General features: G+C 43.6%; 1 protein-coding gene across 4 annotated transcripts; it reads right to left on the reverse strand.

The window, feature by feature from the left end:
- Positions 1-12561, reverse strand: LOC131229773 (uncharacterized). Of its 4 annotated transcripts, none has more exons than XM_058225784.1 (6): positions 11738-12560; positions 6055-6153; positions 5838-5974; positions 2210-2347; positions 1912-2020; positions 1-1305 (listed from the first exon to the last, which is right to left on the reverse strand). In XM_058225784.1, the coding sequence occupies exons 1-6, from the start codon at positions 12110-12112 to the stop codon at positions 349-351; spliced, it is 1815 nt and encodes a 604-aa protein (XP_058081767.1). In that variant the 5' UTR covers positions 12113-12560; the 3' UTR covers positions 1-348. The 4 variants fall into 4 exon arrangements, with proteins under 4 accessions (XP_058081767.1, XP_058081768.1, XP_058081770.1 ...); XM_058225785.1 differs by having other exon boundaries at positions 1915-2020; positions 11738-12556; XM_058225787.1 differs by lacking the exon at positions 2210-2347 and having other exon boundaries at positions 11738-12561.
- Between the last annotated feature and the right edge of the window lie 4144 nt (positions 12562-16705).

The following is a 16705-nucleotide window of genomic DNA, read 5'->3' on the forward strand; positions in this document are numbered from 1 at the left end:
TCCAAGGAAGGCGCAGGCAATGATTCCCCAATACAAACCCAAGATCAGGAGATCCCACTCTTTTTTGTCAAAGAGGGACCCCAAAATCTTGCTAAAAAAAGGACTTATCTTAGTACATATTTGACCAAAACGATTATCCTTAAATCCTACAGACTAAAAATCACGAATTCCCATTACCAAATAATAACCAATAAACGATAATTTCCACGGTCCCAATCCCTTCTCGCATTGGCGCACCCCCTCGCATCCACCCCACCCCCATCTCGCAACATCTCCCCCCCTTCCATGTGTTTGTTATCCCTGCCGTTGAATTAAAAATGTCATACACCGACTCTCTCTGTGTTCATCTCAGGTCTTGTTGTTGGATGGCTGTGCTCTTGTGAACTGCAGCTTCTGCTTCTGAGAACCGGTTGTGGTTGCTATGGCTGTGGGTGCAGCATTGGCTGCCGGGATCTCGACTGCTGTGGCAATGTTCAAGCCGGGCATCACTGAGAACATGGTGTTGAGGGGCCGGGCAGCGAGGTTGACCATGGGCGTGGCTGGGCCAGGGAATGCAAACATCTGTGGCTGATTTGAAGGGCCAGCAATGGCATTCGGCGCGATCATCAAGAAAGTTTGTGTGCCCATGTTCGCATTGGGTGCCAGCATCGCCCCTCCCCCACTTACCAACATGGGCATAACATTTTGGGTGGAGGCCACTGTGGGGCCCACAGGGGCTAGGCCAGCTGAGATGGTACCTTTCTCTTCTCGCTGTGGTGTTGGTGGAGGGAAGGTACTTCTCCTTCTCTTCCGCCTTCCCCCTTCTCCTTCGTCAGGGGCCTGGGATGGAATCCTGAGTGTCCCATCCACGTATGTTGCGATGGCTGGAACAGTACCGGTGCCAGTAGCTTGGATGATGGCTGGTTCGGTTTGCTCCAGAAGCCACCGTATGGTCTGGCCATCTGACTTGTGGCCGAGCTCCTTGGTCAATTGGAATATCCGGGCTGCGCAAGTGGCAGGCATCTGGATCCTTCGCCCACGGCCTTCCACCTTGGTGTGCTTGTCTTTAGATGAGTTGCTTGCAAGCAGGCCCCTTCTCACCGGGACATACTCCCGTCTTGTGTGCTCCACAACAGGCTCCATTTTCAGACAGACAAGTTGCTGAGCTGCATTATGGCTCGACAATGGGGCCACCTGTTGGATCGGTACAGCATGTGGAGGTGAGAACCCTTCTTCGCCACTGCTGCTGCTGCCTCTCCCAATTGCATCTATGTCAGTCTCCTTTTTCACCTCCACTTTCACCACATCCTGCTTCTTTGCCTCCATCTGGAAGAGAGAAAAAAATGAGGAAAAACAAGGAAAGAGAAACCGAGCATTGGAGGTTTCTTTTAACGAAATCACAGGTCGTAATGTGCATGAGCAAGGAATATGAAAGAAGCAAAAACATCCCAGAAAGTGATGACTTTGCATGAAGGTAGGATGCTGGAACTTCAGAAGGCACAAATCCTTCCTCTTCATCCGTTGCCACAACCACAAACAAGAAGTTAATGGTGGCAACTTGACAATGGATGGTTATTATGCCACTAGGGCTGCAAATTGGGTACGGTCAACCTGAACCCAGCTGACCCAACCCGTGGTTGGATTGGGTGGTCAAGGTCCTCAAGGACAAGTTGGGTTCGTTTAGGGTTGAATTCAGGTTGGGCACCTCAAGATGGAATTTGGATCGGGTGGAGTTGGGCCCTCTTGAAGCTGGGTTGAGCTCATCATGTTGACCCTCAACCCACCTGCCTGAATTGCACCCCTACATGCCACTATATAGAACAATTGTGGGAAGATGAACATGAGTACAAATCCATTTTCATATTTAAAACGATCAGAAACCAGGCGGCAGCAAAGAGAAGAATATTCTTAATTGGTTTTGTAAATTTATACCACCTTGTGCGCCCACTTTAGTCCACATGCATTGCATAGTGTCTTTGGGCCACCTGGACCTCGACGCATCACTGGAGTGGCATTTTGACTGGTGCCACATTGTTGACAACTGCATAAACCATATAAAGATTACAAAAAACAAATCCAACTGAGAAGAAGTAAACATAAATAGCTAATTGCAGCTTCATAAATGCAAAGTCTAAGGGAATTATTCTTTTTATTCATTTATTTTGAAAGCCTCATTGGAGCGATTTTTGTCAACCTAAACTATGAATACTGACACAGGATCTAAGCTTACGTATTTTCATGCTGATTACTGTTGTTTGTATTATCTTCGTGATACCGGGTCGGTGGAGGTGGTTCCCAGGTTGAAGAAGCTGAGACTACTTCCTCGGGATTTGCCTTGCAAGCAAACTGGCCTTTATGACGCTGCATCCTGGAGTAGTCAACATCATATCGGGTCAATGTAAAGCAAATTCAAACTTAATCTCATTCTCAGAAAAGAACTGGATCCTAGCCTGGAATGCACGAAAGACAACAAACAGCAGTTGATGCAACGTGTCCTTCAAATCAGAACTATTTCAACCAAGAATGTTTTAAGGATTTTGTTTCAAGTCGTGGACATTATTAGAGGACAATCTTTTGCATGAAGAATCTTTCCAGGAATGGTTATATCAGGTAGTAAGAAGCTACGAGTATCTATGATGGACTAAAGCTAGTAACCTAAAACTGTCACTCAATGACTTGTTTTCTTTTTCTTATTTTCTTTTCTTTTTTTTAAAAGGCAATATTTTTATTGAGTAAAAGATCAGCGTGAAAAATTACAGAGCAGATCAACAAAGAGGAAACCAAAAACTATCAGCTAATACATTCGAAGCTATTGCCCATTCCATTACACTTGATTTTGTCCCATCACTTCGGGATTCGCCCACTTCAATTCCTACGGCGGCAACTATTTCTTTCTCCCCATATAAACCACAAACCAGCCATCAACACCATTCTCCACAAAGCCTTTCCGACCTTGCCCACTCCACCTTCATGCCCTGTAGAAAGAAAACTCTCAATTGAGCTTGGTGACACCCTCGACCACAAATAGATGCAAAAAACCATTCTAAATACCCATCGCAAAAGGACAATGGAAAAAAAAAATGATCCACTGACTCGGCACTGCGCAGGCACATCACACAAATATTCAGAAGAATCCTTCCCCTCTCGCACAGGTTATCAAGTGTAAGCAACTTTTTTCTTCCCATGAGCAAAGCCAATACTAAAAACTTGGTAGAAGCGCCACAATACCAAACATCGGAGCTGTAGGATTGCATTGGCTACCCTCAGAAGAGCCACTTAGGACCTTATATCAAGGCTTCACATAGAGATCCTGATTTCCTTTAATACACACTGTTAAATCCCTCGCATCGGGTGATGAATTCACTCTGTGTAATAGCACCAAGAGATTTAACCAAGTCTTCCGCCTCAATATCCGACAAATTTCTTCGACATACAGGAGCCCCTTCGCATCATAGCACCGAGAGATTAACCAAGTCTTCCGCTAAAATGTCCGACAAATTTCTTCGACATGGGGAAGCCCAAATCACCTCTTCACCTCTACAAGATAAGTATCAAGCTGCCAAAACATTTGCCTCTAACATCAGAAAAACCTCAATCAATGCCTTCTCACCCAACCAAACATCCTCCCAAAAAATGAAGATTCCTACCTTGCAACGAAAAGCCCATATTGTCCATAAACTCATGCCTTAAACTTGCTACTGATTTTCATACCTATGATGCCCTATATAAGGATGTCTACCTTGTCCACCATCACCCTATTTGCGCTCCATACTTCTTTTCAATCACCCCTATCCATACATTTCCTTGTCCTAACCCAAAAATCCAAATCCATTTCCTTTTTTTTTTTCTTTTTTTCTTTTTTTCTTTTTTTTGTAAAAGCAACTAGGAAATTCATTGAAAGGAAGAAACCCCCACCAAATCCAAATCCATTTCCTTATTTGCCCACCAAATCAATTTTTACCAACCCCCAAATCTTTTTAAAGAAAACAATTGGGAAACCATCTGGACCAAGAGTCTTGTCACTGCCTAACAGCTCCAGTGTTGCTTTAATTTCTTCTCCTGAAAACTGAATTTCAAGAAAATTGATCTCTTCACCAGAAATCCGAATAAAGTGTAGATAATCAAGCCTCAGCCTCTTCCAATATTCTCAAGTGGCGAAAAAAAAAAACAAAAAGGCCTATTCAACTAATATTATCTTCTTCCAAAAGAAAAACAAAAAGACTCGTTTACTGATCAAGAGCAAAGTGTAAGAAGAAAAGAGAATACAAAGAGAGTTGTCAAAAGACAAGACATGACCCTTTGATCAGAAGTTAGTTATTTTCACCCCTTTTCCTTTCATACCAAAAAATATTTTAGTTGATTAAAAATGGCAAGTCGGGGTGTCAATGGGCCGGGCTCAGGCCTGCCAAAGTCAGAATTTTGAATAGGCCCGGCCTGTCGGCCCGGACTGAAACAGTTCAAAATTTGGGCCGAGACCAATCTGAGGCCCACTCCATTGACAGCCCTAATAGCAAGCATATGTCAAGGGGGAAAGAAAAAGAATGCCCGATGCAAAGGGACAATCAAGGATTCCAAACCAAATTTGCCAATTTATCTGATTGAGTACCAGCAATTTGGGTTGCGCTAAGTTTCATAAGTTTCGTGAGTTACCGTGTCATTTATGAATGCACAATAAACTCTCCTATACATTGCAATAGATACAGAAATATTTAAACTTTAGCAATTTGTAGCTCCAAAATTTTGTGATGGTTATGTAAGAAGACTTTTTAACCCTATAGCCTCTCAAAACAAAGTCTTTTGAATACCTTGAGAGTAAATTTCAGAAAGAAACTTGGTAAACAAGAGAAGAACTGGCAGACTACAGAATATGCATTGGGCTCCTTCCATAACAACAAAGGGAAAACGATTCCCTCACTATTTATGACAACCTACTTGCACCTACCATTGCTAATAAATCGGCTTCCAAATTTCTTTTACAAACATGGGTAAGCATATGCATGGACAGCTGCATAATATTACTCGGTTTGCAAGAGTCAGAAACGAAAGGCGACTGACATGAAACCTCCTTGCTGTAGAAAAGAGGCACAGAAAAATGCTAATCCAAGTTGGTTCCGATAAGTTGTCAAGGTCCAACATGCTCAAGCATATCAGGCTAGGCCCACACTTAACACAGAGAAAAACATGTTTGAGCAAATACAAAATCTCCCAGTCAAATTCTACGCCACAAGCCCTGATGAAATAAATGACAAAAGGAAGAAAGTCAACTGAGCTATTTAAAAATTACTTGAGGCCTGCATTTGGATGGGCGGAATCCAAGGCACGGACATGGAAAAAGTAATGATATTTAATCATTATTTCCTTCTGAGTAACCAGCTGAACAGAAAAGATATACATCCATAGCAATGAAATTTTTTTTACATGCTACACTCAGAAAATACCAGCTGACCAGGACATATCATCTACTAATGCACTGGTTTCCTAAGTAACTCAACACAGAGGGAACACAATGGTTATTATTATGCCAAAGCACGTTGATCCTTGCATCAGATCAACATTGTGTTACTTCAAATCCTCAACAACGATTTCGATACTTCACAATATACATTCTAAAGTGTGAAAATGCTGATTTATTTTTAGTACTGGATACCATTTCAATGAGCTTCCATTATTGTTGGTCAGTGGATGCACTATGCCAGTCCACTTCATTCACATTGGCAACATACTCAATTTCTAGAAATGTTTAGGGTACACATTAATGAAACAGAAGTCCCTGACTGAAATTCAGGCAAATTCTATTCTCTGAAGACATTTTATGAAAATCACGCCATTGAAGACAAAATATATGGGAGCACATTTACCTGAGAGCGACCTCTTTGCGGACGGTATACCGAATTTTCTTCTCAAAACACCGCTCTTTTCGCTTTTCCCGGAACCTAATTAGAGAAGCGAGTCTCTGTGGAATTTGCGGGTGCTGTAGCTGTACAGCATCCTCAACCTGAGAAAAATACAGTTAAGACAACAAATTGAAACACCATTTGAACCCCAACAAAATAACTTGTCTCAGAGTCTAACTACCTTGACCTCCTGAAGCTCCTGATCAGCAGGGACTATCATGCTAGTAGGCACAACAGAAGCCATGTCACGCCCACCCAAAAGTAACAATACAGCTTGCACCTGTTGCAGCCATACATTTGACGAATGAAATATGCACCCGGGATCATTTGGAAGAAAAACTGTGACTTTAAATCATTTAGGCAATTCAGAGATATGGAAAATTTATATTCATAAATATGCGTTGTTAAAAAGTATGCATAGAAAGGGACTGGGTAAAAGAAGCAATCCCTCTGTATGGATCATCATCCATCACTTGGCAGTCTAAACCAGGTTGTCAGCACTCCCAGTTCAACAAACTGATTGCTGGTCAAGTAACATAACGAATAACAAATGAAAAGGTACAGTGAGTAAATATGTAGTATTAAAAAAGTATGCATGCATAGAAAGGAGTGGTGACTGGTAAGTAAAGAAAGCCATCCTTCTATATGGATCCCCATCTATCACTTGGCAGTCTAAACCTGGTTGTCAGGACTTCCCATTCAACAAACTATACGTTGGTCAACTACCCTAACAAATGCGAAATGAAACATGACACTGTTATCACAAACATCTGACAGCACACCAAAAGAACTAGCCACATCTTGCAAATTTGAGACACTTTCTACAAATAGTAGTATCCTCATAAGCAGATAGGTCACTTGCATGTGCTGACACTTGTTATCACGCGTAAAAGAAAGAGACATGGGTAATAGGGTATTAGTGATCTTTACAAGATAATTGAGCAGAGCATTCAAAATGTTCTGAAATTGTTGCAAAGAAAAGAAAGCCATTTGCATCTCTCTCTCTCTCTCTCTCTCTCTCTCTCTAGAAAGATAACAATTTAATTAAGGAGGTTGTTTGGGAGCATTGAATATTAATGCAGGGGCATTTTCACACCGGGCTCGAGTAGGGTGGCCTGTAGGATGCAGGGGCACACTCGGGGTAAGTGGCTAGTGTGAGGCAGAACCCATGTGATGTAAGGCCTGCGAGGGGGTTCGGCCAAGGACCTAACCCCTGGGATGTGGGGCGTGGGCTATAAGATAAAGGGATTGATTCGCCATGCTCTATCAGTTTGAACTTTTAGAACAAGTGGTTGGTTGTCCTGCATCAAAGTTGTATCGGAGCAAGTCTTGTGTTCGAGACTCCTCACTAGGGATGATTAATGCAATGACACTTTTACACCAGATTCGAGTGGGGTGGCCTGTAGGATGCAGGTAGAGCTGGGCATGGGACAACTCGACTCATCTGCTCATTCAGACCCAACTCAACCCGAACTGAATGGGAGAATCGGTCTGAACCGAGTAGGCTTCGCCCAATCCGAATTCAAACTGAGTCGAGTTCGAGTTACCCAGTAACTTGACCCGAAACTCGATCCGGTCATACTCGACTTGATCTGAAACTAACTCGACTTGTATTCGGGTATATATAAAGTAAAAAATCCTAATTTTTAAGTATGTTTAACCCTATATGCCGCACCCGATCCCAAACCCTCTTTCTCCTTCCCTCATCCTCCTCTTCCAAGCCCGACAACCACCCACCACTATCACCACCCTACTCTTCTTTTTCTCTCTTCTCCACTCCCTCCCTCCCTCCTCTTCCAAGCCCGACAGCCACCCACCACCCTCTCTCTCTCTCTCTCTCTCTCTCTCTCTCTCTCTCTCTCTCTCTCTCTCCCTCCTCTTCCAAGAGCGGCAGCCACCCACCACCATCACCACCCTCATCCCCCTCTCTCTCTCTCCTCACCACTCCCTCCCTCCCTCATCTCTTGAACTAACTCAAAACTTTTGACTGGGTCGGACTCGGCCCGGAGGATTAGTCTAGGCCAGACTCAGATTCGGATCAGTTCAGGCATGTTGGACTCGGTACTGAGTCAAATCGAGTTTGGGTCAAGCCTATTTCAAAACCGGATCGAGTCGGGTCAACCCTAACTTAGTCCGACTCGACTTGATGCCCAGCTCTAGATGCATGGGTAGGGGTACACTAACTTGGTTGACCAAGTCAGGTCAACCCTAACTTGGTCCGACTCGACTCGATGCCTAGCACTACATGCAGGGGCACACTCTGGGTGGGAGGCCTATGTGAGGTGGGACCCATGTGATGTGGGGCTTGCCAAGGGAGTTCGGATGAGGACATAACCCTAGTTGTCCTTCATCAAATACCCTTGGAAATTAAAAGGTACTCCATAGGAAGCTTGTTTTTCCGTAAAAGAACAAAAAATCATTTGAAAATCAATTTCCAGTCTTGACCTTTTGCTCAAACAATGTGGATATCAATGCCTTTCAAAAAATAATAATATCAATAAAGGAACATTTCTGAAGCCACAAGGTACGACTCTTATCATTGAGTGTTGACCTTTTAACATTTCCATGAGAAACTGCACTCCAAACCAAATGATAGAATAACTGTTTTTTTCTTTTTCTTTTTTGAACATTTTAGCATCGGCCTTTTTATATGATAGAATTTCTGTTGGAATCCACAGTTCCCTTTCCTGGGTATTCCATGTTGGTTTTCCACCATCTAGGGGGGGGGGGGAGGCTACCACATAAACAATTTCCCAGTTTATGGTGCCCAATATTAGCCATTACGAATCAATCGTACAAGAAACCTCAAGTACACATACCCCAAAATTCCAAGCATTAGATGGCCCACGAAAGGGCATGGCATTTGATCCACCAAAGCTGTCCAAAAGCAAGCTTGTGGACTAAACCAAACAACACCAAGGTGCAAGGTGGGATCCACTGTCCATCATTAATAAAAGAAGAGCTAATCATATATTCGCCCAAAGGGGTCCACTTCCATATACATTTGCCATCATTGTTAACAATGAAAAAAAAAAACATGTTTAAAAGAACCCAAGGTAAAAACAATAAATAATGCAGATCAATTACACTGCAATAATAATATGTAACTTCACTTCTAGAAGTTTACACATGTCAACGGGTCTTGACCTGTTACTGTCATTTGAATACTCTAATTACAGTTCAATTTTTGTTTTACTACCAATCTTGACCTAGCAGACTCGGTGAAAATTTGATCAACAGTCCTCACATTTTGATTGGTAAATTTCCGCAATATTTGAAGCATCAATGTTAAAACTTGGCAGTTCAACCACATTCTCATGTTTAATATAAGCAAAAGCTCCAATTTTCAACTATAACAAAGTTCCTACATGGTTTTTGGGTGGGATTACATTGAAGGCATGCACAAGTGATCTATACCCTGGAAGAAAGGGAGAGGAGTACATTTGCATACACAACAAAGTAAAGAGCAAAGTATTGTCTAAGTCTCCCTCCCACAATTTAGTCCTTCAGTTAAGTGGTGGGTGTTTGATTTTTCATTTTTTCCAAAGGTTAAGTAGTGCATGTACTTTTTGCTTATTTTATTCTCTCTTCTTAATAAACTTAGTCATCATTCAGGAAGAAAAGATACAACGTGCAATTCTATTGTGTCAGACATGGCTTCCCTGATAAGCATATAGCTGAAGAAAGAGGGAAAAAGAAGGAATTCAGCAATTCACACCGATGCCTCTTTGCTGCACCCACTTGGCTTCATGAAATACAACTTGCAACGTAAAGTTCACTGTGGAAAGAAAATGTATAGAGGGAAAAACGTATAGAGAATGAACTTGAATCAAGTTATCATCAGATACAGAATCCAATTACAAGTAAACAGTTGAGGAAAAAAAAGGATCCAGCCCTTCCCATAAATGCCTCCTTTCTAGATAGAGTTGAGTGCTTAGATAACTGGGAAGAGAACGAGATAGGTGCTGACAATGTTGGCTGAAACCAATGCAATACTACATATATTAGTTACTACTAATTATTTTTGTCATTTTGGGCTTACAATTTATAGCCATTTAGTAGCACATCTCCTGACAAATAATGGGCAACCTTGAGTGGGGGTCGGATGCAAGTATGAAGTGCCCGACACCTGATCCCTGAAAACCCAACATGGAGATATTTCCATGCAAATATATAATGAAATTGAAGCACATCTTACCATATAAAATTTTATTTCTTATAGGCATAGGATGCAGAAAATTGTATATACATAAAAAAACGCCTATGTATATACATAAAAAGAAAACATCTATTAAAAGCTAAAAACGCACATAAATTTGCCAAAATATAACAAAAAAGAAAATGCAGTTTTACTAATAGAAGTCTCGGCATTTGTCAAACACAGGAAATGTTTAAAGTGGTGTCCTTGTTACATAGAAACAATAGTTTATATAGCGAAAACTTTTACTCCAACTTGCAAGCATTAGAGACACTTTAATCAGAGGAAAGACTACAACTGCAAAGTTTCACCAATGGTCTCTTAAGGATCAAGGCAAGACGAAAGCCATATACCTTGTGCTGAGAAAAACGACAAAGATAATGATGCTAAGGATGATGATGATGGGGTCCTTACTCATGGCTCCGTGGTAGACTCACAAGAGTTTCAACACAGAGGTCATGGGTTTGAGTACCCATTGTGGTGCGTGGGTGTGTGTGGGTGTGTTAAAAAGAAAAGGAGAAAAAAGGACGATGATGATGATGGTAATGTTGATCCGTCATGTTTGTGGTCATGATGCTTGATGTTTCGAGATCAAGATGTTTTAACTTTCATGAACTTGTTATTTTCATTTATGATCCAAAATTCATGCATCGATCAACTTCAATAGCATGATGGTGCCTAGGGATTTACTAATCAATTGATGAGTGTGAATTGAAACTATTTTGGCTAATTACACATATGGCTATAGAAGGCTAATAAAAACGTGAAGCTCTTTCATTGTGTCAGCCTCCACACAAGAAATAGAATTTAAAATTTGAACAAATCTCTCTGGAGGAATTACATTATGATCGGGCACACCACCAAAACATGCTCATGCATGTATCAACCGTGTTGCACATCCATTTAACTCAATTGACATCCACTCAAGTTGTTGGTTTCCAATTGTTGGGAACTTACAAATAGGTTTTGATGAACATTGATTGGAACCACTGTAGCTAATCAAATATTTCGCAGGCTAATCAAAACACAAAGCTCTTACTTCATGTTGACGCTGGGAAATTCAAAAACTAGAATTTGCAATTTGAAAAAATCTTTCAAGAGGAATTGCATGATATTCCGGCTTGATACAACAAATCATACTCATGCGCACATGCAATGTACACAGCATGCATGTGAGCAGTACCACTCAAGTTTTGCGCCTATCATCGGTGGGCATTGCCCAAAAACTACATAATTCAGATGAAACTACCCATCTAACGATTTTTCCCTCCCTCCATCCACCCACAAGATAGAAATAACGATTCCAGCAACCCCCCCCCCCCCCCCCGGGAGACCATCCAATCATCATGACATTTCATCTATCCTAAGCCCCATCCGCAATGATACCCCGGACTCAGACGGATTGGATCGACATACACAATCCCCCACGTCTATCTACCATGCATGCATGCATGCATGAGTACAACCCACCATACTCTACAAGAACATCGTAAGTTTTCTTATTCAAGGACACATGTATCCTTTGAAAAGGGTAGCAATACCAGAAAGAGGCCCACAAGCAAAACAATGGTTGCATGTATCAAAAACAGGGGCCATGATATCAATTTCAAGAGACATCATGAAAACATATATAATTAAGGATTTTTTTTTTAAAAAAAAATCAGACCTTTTCTGGAGGGACGGAAGGATAGACGTAGATTTCGCCGTTGAAGGAGAGCGTTAGTTGATTCATGCTGCGGCACTGTAGAGGCACGGCGAGGCTTGGATCGGCCATCTGTTCCATGGGTTCTTCTTCATCCATCTCGACATCATCCACACCGTCCATCATCTCATCGCCATCGCCTCCGCCATCCTCGACGCCGGAGGGGTCCACTGCATCTCCGTCGTCGCTGTCAACGTCGATCTGGTCGGGGAGATCCATTCCATGCACATGGGCGTGCCCATCCTCGTCAACGTAGATGGCATGCCGAGGATGCTGCGGGGGATCAGGAGGCGAGGGCCGTGAATTCAACGGCTCAGGATTGAGATTACTCTCGGACATCTTGAAGAAAACCCTAACCCTAACCCTAGAATCTGAAGAAGAAAAGAATGGTTTCCCGCAGAGATGGGAGCTTCCTGCTGGAAAATCAAACGGAGGGGAGAGGGGATCGGAATAGACCCCTGAGATAGGAGTGATTTACGGGGCCTGCCACTGATCTCTCATGGCAGATGGTGGGGAGCTTTTGGAGAAGGGAGGGTTTTCTGATGAAGAAGGGAAGGAGGAAGAGAGGATGTGTGATGATGGACATTGAGATCGATTGGGATTTTATGATGGTTCTGGCAGACTCACCGTACACGTGGCAGATATGGACTGAATCTTGGCCGTCCAAGTCGTGGGCACAGCTGGTGGATGAGAGCATAGTCCAAAAAATCACACCTATTCTGGGGATCATGACCATACGATCGGTGGCCGGCTAGTTGGCAAAACAGCCCCGTTGAATCAGAGTATTTACGATATTGCCACACATTCGGAAAGAGCGTGATGAGAGGGGCGGGTTCGATGTCATCAAGGGATAGGACTTTTCTACCTTTACAAAATTTGAGGAAAAGAAGGAAATTTCAGAGTTTTGTGATCTGTCGAAATCAACGGTGGTGGGTGGGTGGGTGCGTTTGATCGTACTTGGTGGACCCGGCCCATCTGAAATTTCCTACGCCAATAACGCGTGCCAATGTGGGACCTCTGTTCCAGATCCCTGCCGTTCATCTGGTGGGCCCGGCCTTGATCTAAAGATAAGCCGGCTTGATTATTAGGTGAGCCACCCGTTTGAAAGCGAAACGGATGCTAAGAGAAATTGCGTAGTTTTTATTGCTGACGTTCATGGATGGTCGGAATTTTTCATATGGGGGCATCTTAAAAGGTCAAACCCTGCCTGATGAACGGCTTGGATCTTCCACGCGGGTTCCGTGGTAGATGTGTGAGGGGTGAGTACGAAAAAAGTAAACTCCCGCAGGTGTACTTTTCATCTCTCTCTCTCTCTCTCTCTCTCTCTCCAGTAATTCCTCTTTTCCGTGCAGAGGACAGTTACGCTAAATGGGTCCCACCACATATGGGGCCCTAAGATTAACGGCACGGCAGATTAACGCGTCCGGATCTTCTAGCCTTTATGGGCCGTACGTGGCGGGCCACCGGATCAACTGCCTCGATCATTGCAATGCACCCAAACGTTGCATCCAGTCTTCTTTAGCATCCTACAAGGGAGATGTGCTTTGGTGTACCTAATTCGCTAGCGGATAGCTAATCCGGACCGTCCATTTATTAGGTCAGTTATCCGATCTGCCGTCCAATGGAAGAAATCTGGATCGGCTGATCTTCCGCATCCCAGCGAGCGTAGCGTGCAACACGCGTTAGCTCTCCAGATCAGTGGCCCCAACAAATCCTGCCACGTGTCTCTGGGCCTTAACGCTTTCCCTTTTATCGGTAAGCGTGAAGTTCGAATCGTGATCTCAACGCCGTGTACTTGGCAATGCACGGGCCCTATGCATCAGGACATGAACAGTCTACATCGCGATCTGTCTATCTGAGGCCACATCTCGTGATCTGGACCGTTGATCTGGTGAGCCCTCCGTAGATTACAATGCCCGAAGCTCTCCCAGATGGGAATAATATATCGACCCTATAATCACAGACCACGAAATAAAAGTCAAAGAAAAATACATTAACGGTCCGAAAAGAGGGCCAAAGTTTGGACGGCTGTGAGGCGTCCGATCTGGAAGAGTTTAGGAACATCCTCCATTCGAGATGGGGCCCATCTGATGAACGGTTTTGATCAATCATTTGTGGGCCAACGTTATCATCGACACATTAAGAGCCAATAGTTCATACGGATCGAGGCCATCACGAGTAGGGCAGAGGCCCACTGTTTCTCTGAAGCACGGTTTCTAAAAGAGGATGACAGGCTGGATGGGCCATGCAGTACGCTTGGACCTTAAATACCCCTGATATTTTGTTAAATTTCGAGAAGGCCTGGGCTTCCAGAGCACATTAAATTAGACCAACGAGGATTTCTTGTTCGTCTCGTTGAACTGGTCTTAGTTCATCACCATTTACGTGTGGACACACGATTGAGTGCTCGATCAATCCGCACCGTTCGTTTTGATCTATCCTAATGTGGACGGCCGAAAATGTAGCAGCCAAAGTTATCGAACGGTCTGATCTTTACATCACTGGATTTTTCCAAAAACGTATCACTGACCCCTTTCGATTTCTGTCATTCATTCTAAGCCTTTGGATCAGAAATTTTAGATTGTGTGGTATGTGCGACTTTGCCAATTTGCAGCATCCACAGTGGGCCCATCAGATCGACAGTCAGGATTCTGCTACACTCGTTCATCTCGGTTACGGTGGTTTTAGTCAAAATTTCAACGAAACTCTTGTTAAAAATAAGCCGTTATCAGAATCTCTCTAATCGGAAGATCCTGACCATCCAGCGTTATCCCTTTCTATTGGGCCATTTTTTATTTTTTTTTAAATTTTCTTTTAATCCTTATCCTTTGGCCTCCTGTATTTCGGCCACTGATTGAAGGGTTGAAACTTCTATACTGGGAGATTTTGGGGCATCCCACGGCAGTCGTGGGTGTCCATCTGATAACGGTCAGCTTCACGAGACCACATCCCCCACTCGTGCGAACTAGCACATCTGGACGCTACTCACGTCCTGGTGAAAGGGGACCGTAGGTACATCCATCTCTTGGACGGATGAAAACCAAAGATCAGATAAAAAGAAGAATGGTAGGTTGCGTCGACCGGTATGGTTTTTTGACCAAGGCTAATTCTCGGTGGGATACGCGTGATGAACGGCTTGGATCACGCACATATAAGCCTTATTTGGCAGACGCCCACGCGAGTGCACCTACCATTGCCTGTCTGTGTGTCCCACCGCATTTATCGTGCATCAAAACCCCACCAAAGTCGTTTTGATGATACGCGTCCCACTATGTATTATTTTGGGAAGACGTCAGTGTCCACAAGGACCACATCTCAGAAAGTAAGACTCCGGAACGGTACCAGATGCGATTGGCAAATCGATTCAAGATCCGGACCATTAAAAGCGGTGGGCCCGGTTATTGATGGGCCACAACCTAAAGAAGTTATTGATCTGATGACTCGGACGCCATGATCGAAGGACTTGTCGGCGGGCGCTTTGCTCGGCGTGCTTCCACTACCACTGGCGTCCACGTGTGACAACCCGGACATGCACGGGATCAGAGCCATGCATCAGGTGGGCCTCGCGATTAGATGATCTGGACCACAGATTGGCATGTCAACTCGATGGATGAGTCAGATGAGTGGATCTGCCTATTTCTCAACCAGCTCATCAAAGTGGTGGGGCCCACTCGATGAGAGCGAATGTGCCCCACTTATGTCGGGATTGCACGTGCGCCACGCGTAGAGGTGCAAGTGGGCTGGTAAAAATACTGTCCTCTGAATGGGGACAATGTCTCGTTTTAGCGTCTAACAATCCACGGTGCGCGTCCGGTGCACTGTGATTCAATGACGGCCCCTTCACTTGGGGGAGAACACGTGTCAATATCTGGATCATTCATCAGGTAGAACATGGATCAAAAATACTAGTGGTCTTCTGATCATGCAGATCAAACTTGTATGAGAAAAATGAACCGTAAGAAAAAATCAACAGCCCATATTAAAATAAGCGTGTGGCTCACTTGTTGAGTGCACTACCCTTATTTTGTGATAGATAGTATGTTGACAGTGCACGCAACCTGATGAACGGTCTGATCTATGACAGTTCTGTCATCCTTCTGATCTCTGAAACACGTTCCATCCCCACACGTGAGGACCCCACATTGAATCAGGGCCCTTCAATAAAATGACACCAGCTCTACCAAGGACTAAGATTGGGTACTACCACCGCCTGTACCAAGCTGGGAACAGCCTGGAGCTATGAGCGGACTACCGTGATGTATGAGTTTATCCAAACCGTCCATACATTTGTCCATATCATTTTACTCTACAAGCAGAAAAAAAAGGCATATCCAACTCTCAGGTGGACCATACCGTGGGGATTAAACGCTCACCATTAAAAACTTCTCGAAGCCGCAGAAGTTTTGGATAAAGCTGATATGTGTCTAATGCCTTCATCCGGGTCTATGTGACCTTATGAAAAGTCTGGATGGCTAAAAAACACCACGGAGTGCTCTAGGAAGGCTTCAACGGTGGATATTATTACCACTGCTGTTTCCTGTGGTGTGTTCGGCTTGGCCTTTAGATATGCTTCATTTTTTGGCTTACATGTTAAATAATATGGAAAAATGGATGGACGTTATGGATAGACCTATACATGATGGTGGACCCCTCAGAGCCCCAGCCTGTTTCGAGCTTTGTACAGGCAGGGGTAGTACGAAATCCGCGTTCTGCTACCAAACGTCGTTTGGTGCTCTGGAAGTTGATACAGTAGGGGCTATAGAACCTAAATACGGTAAATCCGTCTCTCCATAGTACACGTGGCATGGTAATCGTCAATCTAGACTATTCATTTAGTGGGGCTCATTAAGGAATGTCCATGTTTCCAAAGATCACACTTATCAGATGATCACAGGCGTCAGTTTTTTATTCACTTTCTGGAATTTATTTTTG

This window comes from Magnolia sinica, chromosome 16, assembly GCF_029962835.1.
Source record: "Magnolia sinica isolate HGM2019 chromosome 16, MsV1, whole genome shotgun sequence".
Lineage (NCBI taxonomy): Eukaryota > Viridiplantae > Streptophyta > Magnoliopsida > Magnoliales > Magnoliaceae > Magnolia > Magnolia sinica.

Excerpts from the sequence above, each read along its gene's own strand:
- LOC131229773 (XM_058225784.1), bottom strand. The coding sequence starts at position 12,112 with ATGTCCGAGAGTAATCTCAATCCTGAGCCGTTGAATTCACGGCCCTCG. Across the intron at positions 6,154-11,737 it reads CTTCCGTCCCTCCAGAAAAG|GTGCAAGCTGTATTGTTACT; the intron begins GTCTGATTTTTT and ends TGGCTGCAACAG. Across the intron at positions 1,306-1,911 it reads TAAAGTGGGCGCACAAGGTG|ATGGAGGCAAAGAAGCAGGA; the intron begins GTATAAATTTAC and ends TCTCTCTTCCAG.